This window comes from Coenobita brevimanus, chromosome 6, assembly GCF_032717465.1.
Source record: "Coenobita brevimanus isolate Jiangsu-jjx chromosome 6, ASM3271746v2, whole genome shotgun sequence".
In the NCBI taxonomy this organism is placed as follows: domain Eukaryota; kingdom Metazoa; phylum Arthropoda; class Malacostraca; order Decapoda; family Coenobitidae; genus Coenobita; species Coenobita brevimanus.
This window is the reverse complement of record NC_136959.1, coordinates 65,449,106-65,469,170: the sequence shown is the minus strand read 5'-3', so window position 1 is coordinate 65,469,170 and position 20,065 is coordinate 65,449,106. Positions and strand designations below refer to the sequence as shown.

Here is a 20,065-nt window from a genome sequence, read left to right as displayed (position 1 = left end):
ATAGAAAAGAGCTAAAGTGAAAATAAAAGCATTAACTGCGCAAGTTTTCACTTCCTTACTTTGTTACATTATTTCAGAGTATAATTGAACAAGTGAGTAGAACAAGAAGAATTTATAAAATAATGAGAATAAGGTGGGGAGTCCACCACCCACTACCCTGATGTTGTGCAGGTATACCTTGGTTTAATGATGCAATTTGTTAGGTAAAAACCCATTGTTGGGAGGGGTATTGTATATTGGGGAAAAAATATGTAAAGTACAGTAATGGGATACATTTTTCAGCCTTAAGTTTCCCCCCCAACCAAGTCCAAAACCCACCCAGATGAGCCCAAAAACAAGTTTAAAGCCAATCTAAATGGCCTGCCAACTGTAAAAGAAGTTAACCTAAGCCTAACACCTGTAAATATTCCACTAAAACCAACAAATAAAATCTGAAAATCATCAAATATGTCTGGAAAAAATCAAACTTAGTAAACTGTACACCCATGTGACAATGTTCACCCAACCTATGGCTAAAACACGTTAATCTAGTCTAAAAACAGTTTATAAATCAAACTAAACACAATTTTAGTCTAAAATATCATCAAGATCATTTTTAAAAATCTAAACCCATTGTCAAACCAGGGTTTGCCCATCATTAGGCTGTGTATGGTGGTATTTCTACTCCCATCATTAAGCCAGGGTAACGTATATCGGGGTATTACTGTCTTACCTTCAAGTTGCTGTATGCTGAGTGACTGCCAAATAGTTTCCTATAATCCGGGACATCATATGTTGGGTGACAGCCATATAGTCAGCCTGGTGGTCTGACAAGTTGAGGTGTTCCAACTTAATATGATTCATAAGGATCTAAATTTGAGTGGTGGTTGGGGTTTATTGCTCATAGAATGCCACTTAGGGGTGAGCAACTAGTCAATGCTGCCCTAAATGTTTGGGCTTAGTCTGGGGCCCCCATTCTTCTGATGGAGCAAAAAGGACTGGATGATGGATGAACAGATGAAGTTCTTGCATGGATGAAAGACAGTAATAACTAAACAGAAGAGACTGTGAGGAAGGGAATGTGGTTATGCTGTGAAGATGAAGTTGATCACGATATAGAAATTGTGCTGGTTGTTGCATTATGCCAGATGTGTGGTGTGGTTCAGTATTGATTGTAGAATATTTTAAAGTTCCATATGTATACTGTATAAGGTTTGATCTTTGGATACCAGAATTTGTTAGCTCATTTTATAATACACTATAGGTTTTATGTTGTCTGTTCTTGTTATATGCTGTACTTAGTATGTACACTGCAGTTAAGCCACTGATATATCTTTATGCTGTGTCAAGAGCCTCATTGAGTTACTCTGGCTGTTGCTGTGCAGTACATGGAAATAGGTGATTGTTATTCATGTGGCTTTATTTATGTTAAACAAAAAGAGCAATTATCTTTTTCTTACAGATAATTCAATACATTATCGACAGCAAGTGTATCTGCCTTTTATTCCCTTCACTAGACCACCTTAAGGAATTTGTATTGTAAACTGTTCTGGAGAATATGGACCATATTCTTGTGATTTTGGAGGCTTTCTAGCACCTTTTGCTCACCAATGCAGTTAATCCTCATTTAAAGTTGCTTTAGTATTAATTTTTTGATGAATTAACACCCTCTTTATCTAAAGTTGCATGTGATTCATTACATGTATTAAATTGCTTTGAAGTAAAAAAGTAGTGTACATTTGTGCTTTTAATCCATCAACCATGAACCAAAAGCAAGTCTTCCTGAGAGCTGTTACAGTTAAAGTTCCATTTTTTTTGTACACATCTTAGATTTCTTCAATTTCACATTTTCTTTTATGCTATTTATATAATTTCACTTTCTCATACAGTATTTACAGGACAGTAACTGCTTACCTGATATCAGAACAAGGAGGTTGAGAGTGAAGATGCCTAATGTCCATGAGTTAAAGAGTTAAGGTAAGGCCTTAAAGTGTAAGAAATGGCAGGTGTAAGTGGTCCTGACCAGAGGTACAAAACAGGGTACTGGTACTCAACATAGAGAAGAGGATACTTGTGGCTATTGCTATGAAAAATGCATGTCATGGGAAAGGCAGTGATGGTATCCTGTGTGATTATTGTGGTTACAGGGTTCATGCTGCATGTGATGGTATGACTTATGGATTCCTTCAAGATGTTTTGCAAACTAGCTAAGGACATACCCAACATGTCATACTATTGTAACTTAAACAATTGCAAAACAGTAGCAGGGGAAATTTTGAAACAGGCCCTATTAGGCAAAAAGAGGAGGAGAACACACAGAGGATTACAACCCTAGAAGAGACGTAAGTGCCCAAAGGAGCACCATGGAGACTGTAGCCAAAGAGAAGATTGAGAGTAAAGTTACTGATGCAATAAACGAAAAGTCAGGCATGCATGGGAACTAGAGAAGAAGAGAGCAACTAAAGCAACTAGAAATGCGATAATAATAAATGTCCCAGTCAACACATGCAGGTGGACATAAGGAAGGAGAAGGATGCTGAGTTTGTCAAGAATATCCTGTGTAAAGAAATGGGATTAGAAAATAGCCTACAGACTGTAATTAGACTAGAGAAGAGATAATAGGCATGATAGGTGGGGGCACACCATCCACTCACTTGATGTAGTGCTGCTTTGGGTGTCTACCCTTTCCTGTCTTCCATCCTTTCCCTTCTTTCTTTCCTTCATTCTTTCATCTTCCTTCTGCCCATGGGTGACTTTACACTCCCCTTTCCATCTTTCTTTCCTTCATTGTTTCCTCTTCCATCTGCCAATGGGTGACTCTACAGAGTAACAAGCCAAATGGTTTCCTGTACACCAGGAAACCATGTACTACAGTGGGTAGTAACCATATAACCAAATTATGGCGCTTGGTGGTTTAGTGAGTAATTACGACGCTTCAATTGGATTGTGCTGATGCAGTTTGATATCCAAGGGATGGTTGGGGCTTATTGTTCATGTAATGCCACTAGGATGAGAGAGGTTGGTCACTCATCTTTAATGGCAGGACCAACTTGCCTAGCCCCGGACTCTTACGGTTCTCACGGGGCAACATAGAATTGGATGATGGATGGATGGATGGATAATTGGCCAAGACTTGTGAATGCAGTGTTTCATCAAGACTATATTCCAGGTGTAGTTCTCCATGCTGCCTCCAAACTAGACCCATCTGATGATGCCATGGTCAAGAATGTCAAAATTTTCATTGACTTGAGCAGGACTGACAGGGATAAAAGAAAACAGCTGATAGATGAAATGAAGCAGAAAAACGAAGACCTGACAGGAGAGAATGTGACTGATAAGAAGTGGATAATACGAGGAGATAAAACTGTAACTGTCAAAGTAAATGCACAGCCAAATAGACAACAAAGACATTTTTTAGGACATCCCCCACACACAGGCCACTCGGCCTAAAATGTGTGTGTGCAAGCGTAGATGGTAAACCCAAATAAGGTTGATGAATTTAATAAGAAATTGAATAGCATAGACCCTACCATTGTTTGCGTAACAGAAATCAAGTTGAATGAGAGTATAAACTCTGCAGAAATTTACAACATAAACAAACACCAAGTTTATCGAAAAGACAAAGTAAATCAGACTGTGCCAGGTGGGGGGAGTGGTCATAATGTAATATCATCTGATTCTAAAATTGATCAGCTAAATGGTCATATATATACAGTATAATGAAGCAGTGTAGTGTGAGATTATTTTAGAGGAAAAAAGAATACTAATAGTTGCCATGTACAGACCACCATCAACCATTTGAGAAATGAACAATTTACTGTGTAACCTGATTAAGTTTAGTGGAGAATATGTTAGAGCTTCCCACATGCTGATTTGTGGCAGTTTTAACTTTAATGGGGTCTCCTGACAAAGGCTGGAGCGGCTACTGGCCGTCTCCTGAATGAGGGGTAAGTGGCTACCGGCCATCTCAAGGGCACCTTCAGAGCGGCTACTGGCCATCTCCTGATGAAGGCGGGAGCAGCTACCAGCCATCTCCTGAGGGAGGGGTGAGCGGCTACTGGCCGTCTCAGGGGCACCTTTTGAGCGGCTACCTGCCATCTCTTGACGAAGGTGGGAGTGGCTACGAGCTGTCTCCTGAGGGAGGGGTGAGCGGCTACTGGCCGTCTCCTGACGAAGGCGGAAGAGGCTACTGACCATCTCAAGGGCACCTTCATAGCGGCTACCAGCCATCTCCTGACGAAGGCGGGAGCAGCTACTGGCTGTCTCCTGAAGAAGGGGTGAGCAGCTGCAGGCCGTCTAGAAAAGGGCGTGGCTACAGGCTTTCGCAGAGGTGCTGCAGGGAGCTAGGGGAATTGCTCCACCCCGATCCTGTCAAGGGTCAGCTCGCCTGCAAGGTAGTCTCCTTTTCCTGCTATGATGCCGGTGGGCGAGTTCTGGGTCATAGGGGCGTGCGGCCCAGGTGTACCTATGTCCCTGTCGCCTGGGGTCAAGTCGCTCTCTGTCTGCCCCTCCGTAGGCTCCTCCCGTGGGTGTCGTGTTGCCCTCAGTCGCTATTCCCGGCATTTTAGTAAGCATGTACTGGAATTACAGCATATGTAATATAATACTGTACAAGAGAGTATTAGCATAGTGTTTGTCATACAAAAATGAACTACAATACCAAGGAAGACTTGATAGGGAATCTCAAAAGCTGATGAGAATATGGGCCTATGATAGCCTGGACAGATGAAGTTGTACCTGTGGAGTGGAAAAAGGATGTGGTATCTTTGTCCTAAATTGCAGATGAGTGCAAAAATCACAGAACAAGTGTGATTGATATTGTAGAATAGGCAAATACTTGACCAAGTAGTGTTGAAAAGCTTAACTGCAGTGAAGTGTTTTTATAATTATAAAAAACATGTTTGAGTGGTTAATTCAGTGTAAGTGTTGGACTGAGACATGTGTGACCCTCGACAAGGAGAGCTCCCAACGGCCATTCCTCTAGATTACAATGTGCAGCCATTATAATTTAGGTCCTGTTTCAGTTCTAAGCATGAACAGGTTGAGGTAAATAGACCATGTCAATGGGTGTGGTGATCATTCCAGCAAGATCTGGGACCACATCTTGCAGACTGTGTGTGCTTCTGATTATACCATAGCCATCTCTGAAGTAGAGTAACCCATGCTTCATGTACCAATATTCAAGAGAAAAGGTGGTAACAAGTGATGAACAATAGTGATCCTGGCAATAAATGAAGGATGGAAATGTTAAAGTATGATGTACTGTACATAGATGGTCTTGTGCAGCTTAGTTTTTAGAAGGTTAAGGAGGTGAGCAGGATAATAACTCCATGTTTATTTCTTCATGATTGATGCAATAGTTCAATCCCCACAGGCATGAATCTGTGTGATTCTGACAACCGATTCATCGAAATTTGAAGGAAAGGGGACGATGTCTGTATCCCTTTGAGCAGGCAGCCTATCATACACTAGCTTTTTTTTTTTTTTTTTTTTTTCTGTATCTAGATCCTGTCCATCTCGCTGAGGTACAAAGTTAGTTTGATTTTTTTTTTTTTTTTTAAATCTGGGGAGTCAGTATTATTATGTGTATGTTTCTTACAAAAACTATGTTCAGCTCTGGTAACATCTTTAACTGAAGTAGAGCAAAAGTTTTTAGAAAACTTTTTTTTTTTACGGTATTAAATTGTCATTTAACATTCCGGGGAATAAATATTAAACTTTGAGTAAGATGATAGCGGCCGGGTGGTGTTTAGTAGGTATACTGTAAACAAGCTTCTGTGGTGACATGAATTTTCCACAAATTATAGTCAAGGAGGGTCAAGAATGGCATCAACAGAAGTAATACGTGAAGCAGCATTGTATTTAGAGTATTTCCTGAATGGGGTAAGTAACTAAGGGTGCTTGGAAGTAGGAATATATCCTGTGGAAACTACAATCGATGCTTCCATCAATCTGACAACACTTAGCAGTTGCTCATTGTTTCAGATCAAATGGTGAGGTGTAGACAAATGCACGATGAAATAGAGGTCAGAATGGGCGTAGTGCCACCTCAGATTTTGTAACTTTAGACCATTACCATTTTCAGTTCAGGAACATTAAAGCTTTAGGAAAAATGTGAATTTGGGACAAATATTACAAAAGGGTTCACACCACAAGTCTGGATACTGTGTCTGGTTTATTGTACTGCACCATATTTTGAGTGTATTACTGCTTTTGAGCTAAATTTTTACTTATATACAACAACAGAGTTTGGTACACAGCATAGCTATTAGGGTTCAGCCCATAACTTCCCCCTAAATATCTGACTACGTGTATTTGGATAATACGTACACTACATGAGTGGAACCAGTTACCAGAATAAGTAGTAATAGCACCATCTATAGCCGTCTTCAAATCTAGGTATGACAAACACAAAAAGTTATGAGCAATGGAAGGCTGGCACAATATATTAGAGGTGGGGACCCGACAAGAAAATATTCTCATTGCCCCACTAACCAATACTAGGTAAGCCTTTACTGGTGAAATTGCACGAGAGCTTCCAGGGTTAGAATTTACTATTGTTATTTTTTATCAATACCGGTAACTTATTATTATTGATTGCTTTATAAATCAGTAGAAATGCATACTTTTGAAGTTTATTATTATAGTTTCAGCCACCCAGAGAATCACGAGATTTAGATCTGCTTTTTCAATATTTTAGACAATTGTAAGACTTTTTGCTGTGGCATTTTTGTCGCAATTTACTTTTATTTTACTCGTGAAGATAAGGTTAAGTTAGGTTAGGTTAGGTAAGAGTAAAATAAAAGTAATTTGCATAAATAATGCCATAGAAGAAAAGTGTCTAAGAACTGTATAAAATACCAAAAAATTAGAAATTCACAATTCTGTGGTTGAACAAAACTGTAATTTTGGGTCATGCCATAGTGAGAAATGTTACATTGAGAGACAAGTTATTGAAGTACGTAGTTTTATCTGCAAAAGTATGCAATAGAAACAAGTGGGTTTTGCAAGCTATATAACCAATGCTTCACCCTACCTCATATCACAGTTGGATTGTGTATGTTTTCATTTAGATGTTATATAGATTTCCTAAAGTTGCGTGAGGAACGTGACCGTGATGCTACTCCCTCTTGTAGTTGGCAAAAATAATTTCAATAAGTCTGTGAGTTGACCGGGTCAATCAAGTAGTGCTTCATATGTGAATAGATAAGAATCATAACCATACCCAGGAAATTTGATTATTCGTAACAACTGTTGTTCTGTTAAGGAAAATGTGACTGTGAGACACGTTACTGAAAAAGTGAGAAACGGTACTTGTGCAGTTTTTATTGAAATGTGATCCTACAATTTGTGGTAGGTGGTGGCGACCATCATCCACTCACTTGATGTGCTGCCTACTTCTTCCTTAGCCTTTGTCATTCTTTTTCTGTGCCTGCCCTCCTCTCTTCCTGTTTCCCCCATCTTTCCTGTCACTTCTTATCGCTTTTCTTTCCTTTACAGGTGGCTTTACATTGAGTGACAAGTCATATGGTTTCCTGGAAGCCAAGAAACCATTTGCAACGCTGAGTGGTAACCATATAACCAAACCATACGTGCTCCCTACGTGTCAACAAGTGGGTTGGTGGAGGGTTAATGCCCCTCCCTGTAAAACATATAACTCAAAGTCAAATGGCCACCCCTTATGGGACTATGGCATCTGGCAATAGATAGATAGATAGATAGATAGAGATGATATTGTAGACTAAAATTGTGTTTAGGTTGATTTATAAACTGTTTTTAGGCCTAGATGAATGTCTTTTATCCATAGGTGGGGTGAAGATATTTTGGGGTACAGTTTACTAAGCTTGATTTTTTCCAGACATATTTGACGATTTTCAGATTTTATTTGTTGGTTTCAGTGAGTTATTTACAGGTGTTAGGTAGGTTATCTTCTTTTACAGCTGCTAGGACATTTAGCATGGCTTTAAACTTGCTTTTAGGCTCATCTGGGTGGGTTTTAGACTTGGTTCGGGGGGAAAGCCAAGGCTGATAAACGCTTCCCATTACTTTACATGTTAAAAGTACCCCGATATACAATACCCCACTTAATGATGGGGTTTTACCTAACCAATTACATCGCTAAACTAGGTTATATCTGTAATATGTTTACCACATAGTTTATGGACTTTCAGCAATTTCTCTACTGTATACACAAATGCACTTTATAGTTCTTAGTAAGTAGTGGGAGTGGGTGGGGTTGTCTATCTTGTAACTCCATCCACTAATGCATCAGCATTAAGATTAGGTTAGGTTAGTTTACCAGTATATTACATTAGATTCATTCTTTGTAGTGTACTGTAGATTCAATAAGTGATGGGGATAGGAACTACCATAGAGACTCTTCCCCTGCCTCCTTTTTTTACCAAGTACAAAAAAAAAAAATAAATAAATAAATAAATAAGAAACAATGAATGCTTAAAGAAATGAAAATGTTCAGAATTACGTAAGGTTAGTAGTGAGCATATTAGTTTCCGTGTCTGTTAATTGAGTTTACTTGTTAAAATTTGTTAATTTTCCATCATGAGATTTTCTTACCTATGTGATGTATCAGTACTGTTCTCTCATTTTCCAGTGCCACTAAGTTTTCAGCCTATATTCTCACAAGCTTAGGTGGAACACCTCCCCTGATATATAGCTACATTTTACACACTTATTATTCTCTTGTGTGCCATATATATCTTTTTTATAATGACTTAGGTTGTGTAAATAATGTATGAGAGAATGCTGTAGTAACATGTTCGGTACGGTATGTAGAAATAAACTTGTTAGAAAGAGGTGCTTGGGAGCTTTCTAATTTGGCAGAATGTTGTTTGATCTTATTTTGCCACAGTATATGAGTTTCTTACATGCTGGTTTTTAGGATTACAGAAGGCACTTTAGTGTAGGCTTCATAAATTATTTACAGTACAGTATAACAAATAACTCAGAGTCAAATGGCCACCCCTAACGGGATTATGGCATCAGGCAATAGATAGATAGATAGATAGACAGTACTGAATCAATGCTGTATTTCTGTTTCCCAATTCTGCATCCATAATCTCAGTTTTTGGTGGAAATTATGGTTGATGATGATGATGATGATGATGATCATGGTGACTGGCTTTAATATTTTCTACTTTGCTTGTAGATGTCTGAGTGCAGTATCATCGGGAGCTATACTGTTCAGTTCCTAGAGATGCGAAGTTTCAGTGTGTGTCTTCAAGCTTCTTTAGCAAATCATCTAATTCAGCTGATTGCAAATATGAAGGTAAGTATATAGGCTAGAAGGCATAGGTTGCTTGCATGACCCCTTCTGCAGCTTTGTTAATTTGCATGGAATATTGAGCAAAGGTTAATATATATTTTTTAATGATACTTACAGTAGAAGTGTTAAAACTATACAGTACAGTAGCCATAAGATATAGATTTTAATGGGTACTTTGCCCTAAATTACAAGAAAACCTTGGTTTAATTACGCTTGTTCTAATGCTGTCCGCAACAAGGAGAGGGCCTATAAAAGGTACCGGAGCCAACTCACCCCTGAATCACATCTTTTTTATGTTTCTGCCCGGAATCATGCAAAGTCTGTTCTTTACCCTGCTAAAAATAATTTCATCCATACTAAATGCTTCCAACTCTCCAACTCGAACTCTTCCTGCATTGTCTAGCACCTTGCCAGAAACACTTTCTGACAACTTTACCTCATCATCCTTTCCTCCTCTTTTCTACTCTGGTGGCTCTGTAGCTATTTCTTCTACTGATAAAGCATATCTCTTCAGTCAGACTTTCTCCCCCAATTCCACCTTTGATGATTCCAGTGCTGTTCCTCCATCACTTCCCCCCTCTGACTTTGACATTAAAATTTCTTCATCTGATGTATTTTCTGCCATCACTGGCCTCAATCCTAACAAGGCATATGGGCCTGATGGAGTCCCTCCTATTGTTTTCAAGAACTGTTCTTCTGTGCTTACACCCTGCCTAGGTAAACTCTTTTGCCTTTGTCTTTCAACTTGTACCTTTCCTTCTTGCTGAAAGTTTTCTCTCATTCAGCCAGTCCCAAACAAGGGTGACCACTCCCAACCCTCTAACTATCGTCCAATTGCTTTAACATCCTGTGTCTCAAAAGTTTTGAGTCTATCCTTAACAAAAAAATTTAAAGCATCTTTCCTATCACAACCTTCTTTCTGATCGTCAGTATGGGTTCCGTCGGGGACGCTCCACTGGTGATCTTCTCACCTACCTTTCAGATTCTTGGTCATCCTCCTTTCGGGACTTTGGCGAAAGTTTTGCCATTGCACTTGACATCTCAAAGGCTTTCAATTGAGTCTGGCATAAATCTTTAATTTCCAAACTACCCTCTTATGGTTTCTATCCTTCTATTTGTGCCTTCATCTATAGCTTCCTTTCTGGTCATTCAATAGCTGCTGTTGTAGACGGCCATCATTCTTCTCCTAGATCTTTCAACAGTGGTGTTCCTCAAGGCTGTGTCCTATCACCAATTCTCTTCCATTTATTCATCATTGATCTGAGCTGTACATCTAATCCTATCCACTCATTTGCTGATGATTCCACCCTTCACCTTTCCATTCGGTTTCCACAACGTCCATCTCATCAGTTACTTCAACAAACGAGGGATGAGGCTATGACACACCTAATGTCTGACGTGGCTCGTATTTCTGACTGGGGTAAAAATAATCTTCTTGTTTTTAATGCATCAAAAACTCAGTTTTTACACCTATCAACCTGTCAAAATCTTCCACAGGAGTACCCACTAATGTTTAATAATGTCCAACTCAATCCTGTGTCATCCTTGAACATGCTTGGGGTTTCATTCACATGGGACTTATCTTGGAAAGATCAAATTGCATCTCTTGTGAAATCTGCTTCCAAGAGATTAGGTGTGCTAAGCTGACTCCGTGCCTTCTTTACCCCTGCACAGTTGTTGACTTTATACAGAAGTTTTATTCGCCCCTGTTTAGAGTACAACTCTAATGTGTGGGGAGGCTCCCCACATACAGCTCTTCTCAATAGGGTGGAGTCAAAGGCTATTCGTCTCATCAACTCTCCTCCTCTTACTGGCTTCCTTCAACCTCTGTCTCTTTGCCAACTGTTGCCTCTTTATCTCTTTTCTATCGCTACTTCCAAGGTCACTGCTTTTCTGAGCTGTCTGCTTGTATCCCTCCACCTCAACGACGGGCGCGTAACACCCGTCTAGCAACAAACTCTCATCCCTCTTCTGGCCAGCTTTCTAATGCAAGAGTTAATTGTTACTCCCAGTTCTTCGTTTAGTTCATAATTCCAGTTCCTCTTGAGTTAGGCATCTTTTTATCCATACATTTTTGAATTCCTCTTTTTCCATAAGTTTCTTTGCATTTTTTAGTATCTCCTCCACAGTGTTTACACTCTGGAAGGTTACTTTTAGGGGCCTTGACTTATTTCACTCATATTTCCCTAGCCTTTTGTGCTCCTCTATGTCATTATTACAGATTTCCCCTGATACTTCCTTCAATATGCTCATTACATTTTGCCATCTCCGTTTTGTCACTCGAGATCTTATTTTTTATTTCTTCCTCTTTTATACCAGTGATTACTATAGATTTGTTGATATCTGCTGAATCTCTAACCAATTTAGGATTATTTTGGATTATTCTTTTCACTTCCTTTTTAATGCTTTTTTTCTTCAACTCTTGTTTCTAAGTCTTTCTTTACTTTCACCATTTCAGCATAAGTGGTTTCCACATCATTTTTGTAGCTTTGCTTTGCTTCATTCACCTGTGTTATCTTCTCCTCAATATCACTGCTCTGATCTATCAGATTGCTTACTTGCCTAATTGTCTCTATATAATTTTTGAACTCTTCCATGATATTCTCATGGTTCACTGCTGTACTTGCCATTTCACTAATTTTCCTTCTAAGTGAACCCACTTCAACTGTCAGCTTATCTATTGTTGTGTCTTTCTTGTTGACTTCCTTTCCTAATTTTTCTATTTCCTCCTTCTGTATGTGCAATCCATTTTATTCTGAAATGCCATCTCCAATCTGTTTACCCATTCTACCAGCTTACTGTACGTGTCCATTTCAACCAGTTCCTGGTAGAAGTCATCATCCCGCTTTCTATCTTTAACTCCTTTCTTAGCTCCATCCAGACTTACTTTACTAAAGTAAGTGGACATCATGTGGTACTAAGAGCACAGATTCTACTTACATTTCCTGGCGCAGACAAAACAATCAGTTGACGCTTGCTGGGCGCATTCCTGCACTACTTCGTTTATTTTGCTATTAGAACAACAGTCTTACTTAAAACTTCCTCTTTTGTATTAGGACACTATTTAGTTTAACCTGGTACAGAGCTTGGCTCATATAAAGATACTAATTTAGGTATGGCCAGTTGGCCAAATGCAGAGTGATGTGACGTGCGTCATTCATGCCTGGCGCCTCTCGTGTGTGTGTGTGGGGGGGTGAGTGAGTGAAGGAGAGTGGTGAGTGGGTGAGTGAAAATGGTGAGTGGGAGTGAGTGGTGAATGAGAGTGGTAAGTGAGTGAGTGAGTGAGACTAGGTTTGGGATAGTCGTGCAGTTTGGCTATCTTGTCTCCTTCTCTGTCCCCCCACCCTCTCCCACCCCAACTTGTATCCCTCCCCCACCCCTACTTGGTGCACTGCCAGACATGTCTCCCTCTTTGTCCCCCATCCCTCCGCCACCCTTGATTGTCTTCCTCTCCATTTCCCTATCTTCCCCCACCCCTGCTTGTCTCCTGTGTGTATGTGTGTGTGTGTGTGTGTGTGTGTGTGAGTGAGAGTGGTGAGTAAGAGTGGGGGGGACGGGGGGTAGTAGAGCAGTTTTTCTTTCTTGTCTCCTTCCCTGTCCCCCCACCTTCATTCCCTCCCCCACCCCTGCTTGTCTCCCTCACCATCCCCACCTCCCTCCCCCACCCCCACTTGGCGGGCTGCCAGTTGCCTGTCTGGTTGTCACTGTCAGACAGTTGCCCTGAAGTGATGGTGAACACTGCCTGTCCCACCACCCTACCCTCCTGCAGGTGATGTTTGATGTGCCATTTTTTAGCAATAGTATTATTTATGAGGAAAATAACATTACGTCAGGTGTTTCTGTGTCAGTCTCTGTTGATTGAGTAAGGTATATGAGAGATAGGGTTTGCGTCTGGAATGTATCTCTGGCTTTTCTTCAGTATCTTATGGGGAAGATTGATATGCGACATACTCGACATACTCGCTGACCAAACACTCCCATTGGTACACAACACTGCTGGATATCAGGGTATGGGTGTATATACCGAATATTTTTTTCTTACAGATTTACTTTAAATTGGGGGAACTGACACATGTGTTTAATAGGTAGTAATGGAACTTTGGTGTGAAAGTTTCCTATATTATATACCACTTGAATGCAATTGACATCCATTTTACTTTTTAGATGCATGAGCATCCCTTGGAATGGCTTGATCAGTTAGTCAGGACTAAGGATTTTCACATGCAAGGTGGCACACTCAAGTGAAGCCATATAGCCTCTCTTGCATCACTTAAGCTCCATATCTTTTTTAGTCCAGTGATGTATTTCATTATATTCTTGATACCCACAGATGATTTCATTCTGCCTGGGGAAGATGTCTTGTACTGAATGAGTTAATGAAGTTTAAAAATCTCTCCAAAGCTGAATAAATTTGCCTGAAGGTAGAAACAATAAAAAAAATTAATAATAATAATCAAAGGGGTTAAGAATTTTCAGCCACAAGGTACAGTACTTCACTCTACTGAAGTCTGTGGTGCTTTTCTGTTACTCCCAAAGGATTTTCACAGGAAAGTTATTTCACTTTAACAAAGCTTCACATAATGCTTCTCATAATGAAGTGCCATATGGTCTCACATCTGTCTAGTACCTACTGTATATTGTACTTCTGTTGTTGTTTCTTGTTGCTATCTGACAGTTTCATTCAGGTTATTAAAGGGTTCTCATGTTGAAGGGTTATATGGTGGGTGCATCTAACCCCTTCATTTGAAATGATCTCTTCCAGTCTAAATTTAAGTGGAGGTACAGTAGCCAGAATGAAATGAAAGACATCCCAGTGCAGAATGGGTTATTAGTAAATTGAGCCTCAAAAAACACTGGACCCCTTGTACTTACAGACCATGTTATTAGTCAGGGATGTGTTTCAGAATTATAAAAAAAAAAAAAAATGATACTATAAATTACAGGAACTGACAGATCAGCTGTATACAGTAGTTTGCAGTGGAGCTGTAATAGGGAAGTTTTGAATTTAGACATGTCCTTTAGTAAATAAAAAAAAAAAGTAAAATAAGAAAAGATGATTTATAGCAACAACTGACTGGATTGCGTTTTGTTTCAGGGTCTCTTGCTTAAACTAGATAGCTCTCTGGTTCCTCTACATCACGTGGGGGTCCAGACCGATGTTGATCAAGTATGTCCCGTGTGCAGCTGTCATAAGTCCCTGCCACTCAAGTCCTTATCCTTGGACACCCCCAAACACAGATTAGAAATGCCACCCCAGGAGAAGACGTTTGACCCACCAGAGCTTGTTCAGTTGCTAACATCAACACCACTGATCGAGCTGAAGCAAGAGACTACCTGTGTACCTGATACAGTAGCCCCTGGGACCTCACAGTACCACGGGGTTGAGATTGCTGTCACCGATGTGGAATTGGTGAGGGTTGTGTTTGTTAACCCCTTTAGTTTGATGATGCAGATAGACAGACCTCATTATAAGTCTGTGGCATTTTCCATAATGTCACAGAACTTTTTCCAAATGTTAGCATAAACTGAACTATATGGCATTATGGAACTTTACAGTAATATGAATAAGGGTCAGAATGGTAATGATGATGATGATGATGATGAAAACATTATTACAGTAATCTGCCCAATATCTGGATGCCCACTATCCGGACACCCCACTACCCGGACATTTTAGGCCTGGGCCTTGGGAACCCCAAAATGGCCAAAAAATGTAAAAAATCCAAAAAAACTGCAATTTTTTTTTTTTACTGCAATTTGAACTTGACGCTGCCTCCTCCCCATTTCCCACTCATCCATCGTTGTGAGTGCACGCTCATCACCAAGGCCGCCCATGTGCTCGCTTTTGTGGTGGTGCCCTGCCTGCTGCAGGCCCTGCTGTTCCTTGGCTGCCTTTTCCGTGTGTTTGTGATGATGGCCCCGCCGCCCAAGAAGAGGAAATGAGTGGTTCTGACTCTGGAGAAGAGGAGAGAGATATTGAACAAGGTGGACGCAGGATGGTTGACGTCACGCATCCTCCGTGAATTTAGCCTGGCCCACTCTACGTTGTTTGATATCGAGAGATCCCGGGACAAGCTCACCCAGTACATAGCTGACTTCGCATCAAAGACCAAACGCAACGTGGAGAGGAAGGTTATGTTCACTCCCCAGTTTGCAGGAATTGACCACTCCACGCTGATTTGGTACCGACAACAACGTGCTGCTGGTGTGATGGTGCATGGTACAGAATTGAAGGCTGCTGCTGAGAGATTCGCAAGGTTGCACGACACCTCAGACTTCAAAGCATCCGAGGGGTGGCTTCTTGCTTTCAAGTTACGGCATGGCTTTGCCAACCGTGAGGCCCATGGTGAAGCTCTGGACTCCAATGAGGAGGGAGTAGAGGAGTTTCGGTAGAAGGTGAAGGGCTTGATGGACAGGGAGGATCTCACTCTCTGTCAAGTCTACAACACCGCTGATGAAACTAGTCTATTCTGTCGCTCAATGCCAACGAACACTCTAGCAGTGAAGATGGAGAAGCGTGTACCTGGCCACAAGCTTTGCAAGCAATGGATATCTGCATTGTGTTGTGCCAATGCTAACAATATGCACCGGCTCAAGCCTGTTATTGTTGGCCGTGCAAAGCAGCCTTGGTATCTTCGTGGGGTGATGGATGTCCTTCCTGTCATGTGGTACCATTCTGTGAAGGCTTGGTTCACAGCCAAGATCTTCAAAGACTAGTTCCACCAGCACTTCGTGAAGGAGGTCAACCATTACCAGACGAAGACACTGGGAATCCCGCGTGACCAGGTAAAGGCCCTCCTTTGTCTGGACAATGCACCTGCGCATCTGTCCGACAAGGAGTTGGTGGCTGAGAATGGTTGCATTAGGTGCACGTTTTTGCCACCTAATACAACTGCTCTCATCCAACCAATGGACTAAGGAGTGATCGTGGCAACGAAGAGGCTGTACCGAAGGAAGTTCCTGGACGAGGTGATGGTTGTTCTCGAGGACAAGGACAAGCACAGGGAGGGACGGGACACGCGAGGCCAGCGGGCTGTGGAAAACATTCGCTGCTACTACATCAAGTCAGCCATCTACAACTGGGCCAGTGAATGGAGGGAAGTCTCTGTCTAGATTTTGGAAAGTGTTTGGTCTCGTCTGCTTCTCAAAGCCGATGTGGTGCACAACTTTCTAGGTTTTGACGAGGATGAGGTATCAGATCACGTCTGATATCGAGATAGCATCTTCAGTTGTGGGTACAAGTACCCAGCTTGAAGATAACGGTGAGGACAGTGACAATGATGCGGACTCCTCTCAGCGCGTCACTGCTCCAACCATCCCCAAGCTAAGCGCACACCGGGAGCACGTCAAGTTTGTTCTCAACTACCTGGAATACCCGGACTGCGACAGGGAGATGGGGCCCTTGGGATTTGTGGAGGAAGTGCTCGCTTTCAGGCAGCGCATCATCAATCGCTAGAATTGCCGTTCCTTATGTCAATCAACCATTGACAGTTTCTTCAGGCCCGTGAAACCCACTGTGCCCAGCCCTGGCTCCACACCGCTGCCTCCCCAAGACAGTCCTTCCACCTCCGAGCCAGAGCCCAGCCACGGTGGAGTCGCCACTGGACGTGAGTTTGCGCCTGTCTTCGGAGTCATCTGCAGTGGGTAGTCCATCACCACATCCCAGCAACTCACCCCTTGGCCACCTGCACCACCTACTCTCGGACTTTGACAGTGAATACTGTAAACACAAAAACTCGCCTCTAGACCATCCAGGAATTTACAGTGTTGAGCAGTGTAAAGAACATAATGCACAGTGTTAAGAAATTAGAATTCAGAGTGCAAAGACTTTAGTGCAGAGTGCAACACTGTTGAGAATCAAGTACATTAGTGCGCAAGTGAGAAAAGAATGCGCAGTGTTAAGACTTTCGAGTTCAAAGTGCAAATGATTAAGTGCAGTGCAGTACTGGATTACTGTAGGTGCTTCAGGTGCACCTTATTACTGTCAGAGTCTGAGAGGGGGCGGGTTATTCAGCGCAACGGCCATGGACTTGTTGGAAGTACCCTGGATACTGCTAAATATTTTCCACACACCTCTAAATCCTCATTTTCTGGTTCCTTTTCATTTTTTATTTCATGCTTTCCATCCTTATTTTTGTGATTAGGGCCTTAAATAGGTGCTTTGCATGTCCAGTAGGGAGTTATGTAGGTGGTTTTCTGAGTTAGGCTGGGTTAGGGTCCATAAGTAGCAGTTCAGGAGGCAGGGGCCCACTGTCTGGACGGACCCACTTTCCGGATATGCCTTTGGCCTGGGTTAGGGTCCATAAGTAGCAGTTCAGGAGGCAGGGGCCCACTGTCTGGACGGACCCACTTTCCGGATATGCCTTTGGCCGTATTACATCAGATAATGGGAAGATTACTGCATCATTATTATTATTATTACTGTATTATTATTATTATTATTATTATTATTATTATTATTATACAGTATATAAATATTTTCAGGATATGAAGCAGAAGGATGAAGGGAAGGAGCAGTATGAGGGTGTGTGCAGTGAGGGCAGGATTGAGAAGTGTATCTTGGAACCAGCTCTCCCCTCAGCACTGGAGGACAACATTGATCTTGATTATGTTGCTGCACCTGACCTTGGAGATGATGCACAGGCTGAGATACTACTGGATGACTTGGTAAGGGTGTAGTAATAGTAGTACAGGTAGTAGTAGTAGTAGTAGTTGTTCCCTAGGCTATCTGGCCGAACTGCCTCAAGTCCCTAAGGAAGGCCACGACCGAGACCAGTCTTTCCCACAGAGCTCTCAAGGAGTGTATGTTGTGTTGTTGGTGCAGGCGATTGTGTGCAGTGCAGTCTTCCATAATGTGCTTAATTGTATGGGGTGCTGTGTTGCAACCTTGGACAGGCACCAGCAACCGAGTCATCCAACTTCTTTTGATAACTCAAGAGGACGTGAACACACGTATTTAAAACATGTACTCAGCAAGAGGGAACAAGGCACATATTTTCATCCAGTGTTCAGACTTAGGGTGCAGCAACATGAACCCTATTCTTTGTTTTGTTTTGAGCATGTGTGTCTTCTCTTTAGAACTTTTAGGGAGCTCAGTGCAGTGCTGTATATTAAATTTATCAGTGAAACTTACAATGCTTTTTTAAGTAACAGGACAATATGTTGTATTGGAGACTAGAGTCATTAATTAATATATCATTTTATGTTTTTGTACTGGTCTTGCATTTTGATACATTGCTAAAAAAGATTGAAGTATGGTATACTGTACAGTACTGATCCCTTTGTTCTTGCACATTTGTTTATAGCAGTCTTCACTATTCCTGCTCGTTGAAAATCTGCACCCCTGTCGTTGTCGTGCATATTTTCATTAAAAAAACTTCATTATTGCATGCATGAGCTGGTTTCTGCTGATGATGATGGTGCAAAATCTGTAGTTTCTGAGGGTTTTGAGGGATTAAAAGTTGATTCCCTACTCAAGGAATTAATTCTAGGTGATGTAGACCACCAACTCTCTACCTCTAAACTCAGAGCCCCTTACCTCAAGCCTATCTCAGGTCTCTATATGATGCATGTTTTTCCTTATTGTGCTCTTTTCATAATTTTCTGTTAACCTAACAATGCTTGTGTGTGTTTCTGATACTTAACCATAATAGTATGTGTGTAAGTATGTAACGGGATGTAAAAGGGAAAAAATTGGGTTTATGAGTGGGGTGCCCTGTACCAGTTAGGGTAAATCCCAGAGATTCTGTGCTTTCATTATCGCGCAGTTTTGTCATCACAAATTCGGTGCATTATCAGTTGTGCATGATAACCAAGGGATCACTGCATGTGTGCGTGTGTGAATATATATAAAGTATACCTAGATATACGATACCCTTAGATGTGATACCCTGGCTTAACGATTGGGGTAGAAATACCACCATACCCCGCCTAATGATGGCCAAACCCTGGTTTAACAATGTTTTTTTATTTTTTTTTTACCGATTTTGATATTTTAGACTAAAATCGTGTGTGTATGTTGATTAATAAACTGTTTTTAAACTTGGACTTACGTGTTTTAGCCATAGGTGGGGTGAACATTGTCATTCTGTGGTACAGTTTTCTAAGCCTGATTTTTTCCAGACTTATATTTGATGATTTTCAGATTTTATTTGTTGGTTTTAGTGAGTTATTTACAGTTGTTAGGCTTAGGTGAGCTTCTTTTACAGCTGTTAGACCATTTACATTGGCTTTAAACTAGTTTTGGACTCATTTGGGTGGGTTTAGGACTTGGTTAGGGGGAAACCCATGGCACAAAAACACATCCCTATACTTTACATGTCAAATCTACCCTGAGATACGATACCCCGCCTAACGATAGTTTTTTACGTGATACAAAATCAGACTCACTTTTGAATGATAGGTTGCCAGAGTACGATAATGACAACCTCAGAGTCGTGCGCCGTGACTATAGTAATCTACCATTTTTATCTTTCACTCCCCTACTAACTTCACTGCCACCCTGTCCTTCTCTCTTTACCTCATTCCAGAACATTTTCTTACAGTCCCTCCACTTTACACTCAAATTCCTTCCAAATTCCTCATCCGCTCTCTTCTTACTCTCTTACTAATCTTTTCACCTCTCTCTTCCTTTCTACATATAACTCTCTCTTCTGCCTCTCAACTTCTTCAACGCCCCTATTTCTCATCCATTCATTGTATGCTTTCTTCTTTTGTGCCACAGCCTGTCTCACCTCTTCATTCCACCATGCTGTTCCTTGCACCCCCTTCCGTCTTCTCTTCACCCCACACACCACATCACAT

The 20,065-nt window shown here is 41.2% G+C and overlaps 1 protein-coding gene across 1 annotated transcript in view; it reads left to right on the top strand.

Moving 5' to 3' along the window:
- Positions 1-5,793: 5,793 nt before the first annotated feature.
- LOC145402248 (uncharacterized) overlaps positions 5,794-20,065 on the top strand; it is a 42,978-nt gene continuing 28,706 nt past the window's right edge. The window contains exons 1-4 of the mRNA XM_080274374.1: positions 5,794-5,862; positions 9,146-9,265; positions 14,358-14,678; positions 17,747-17,929. Coding sequence (XP_080130500.1) covers positions 5,803-5,862; positions 9,146-9,265; positions 14,358-14,678; positions 17,747-17,929 — 684 coding nt within the window. The 5' untranslated portion in view covers positions 5,794-5,802. The remainder of the gene's footprint in view (positions 5,863-9,145; positions 9,266-14,357; positions 14,679-17,746; positions 17,930-20,065) is intronic.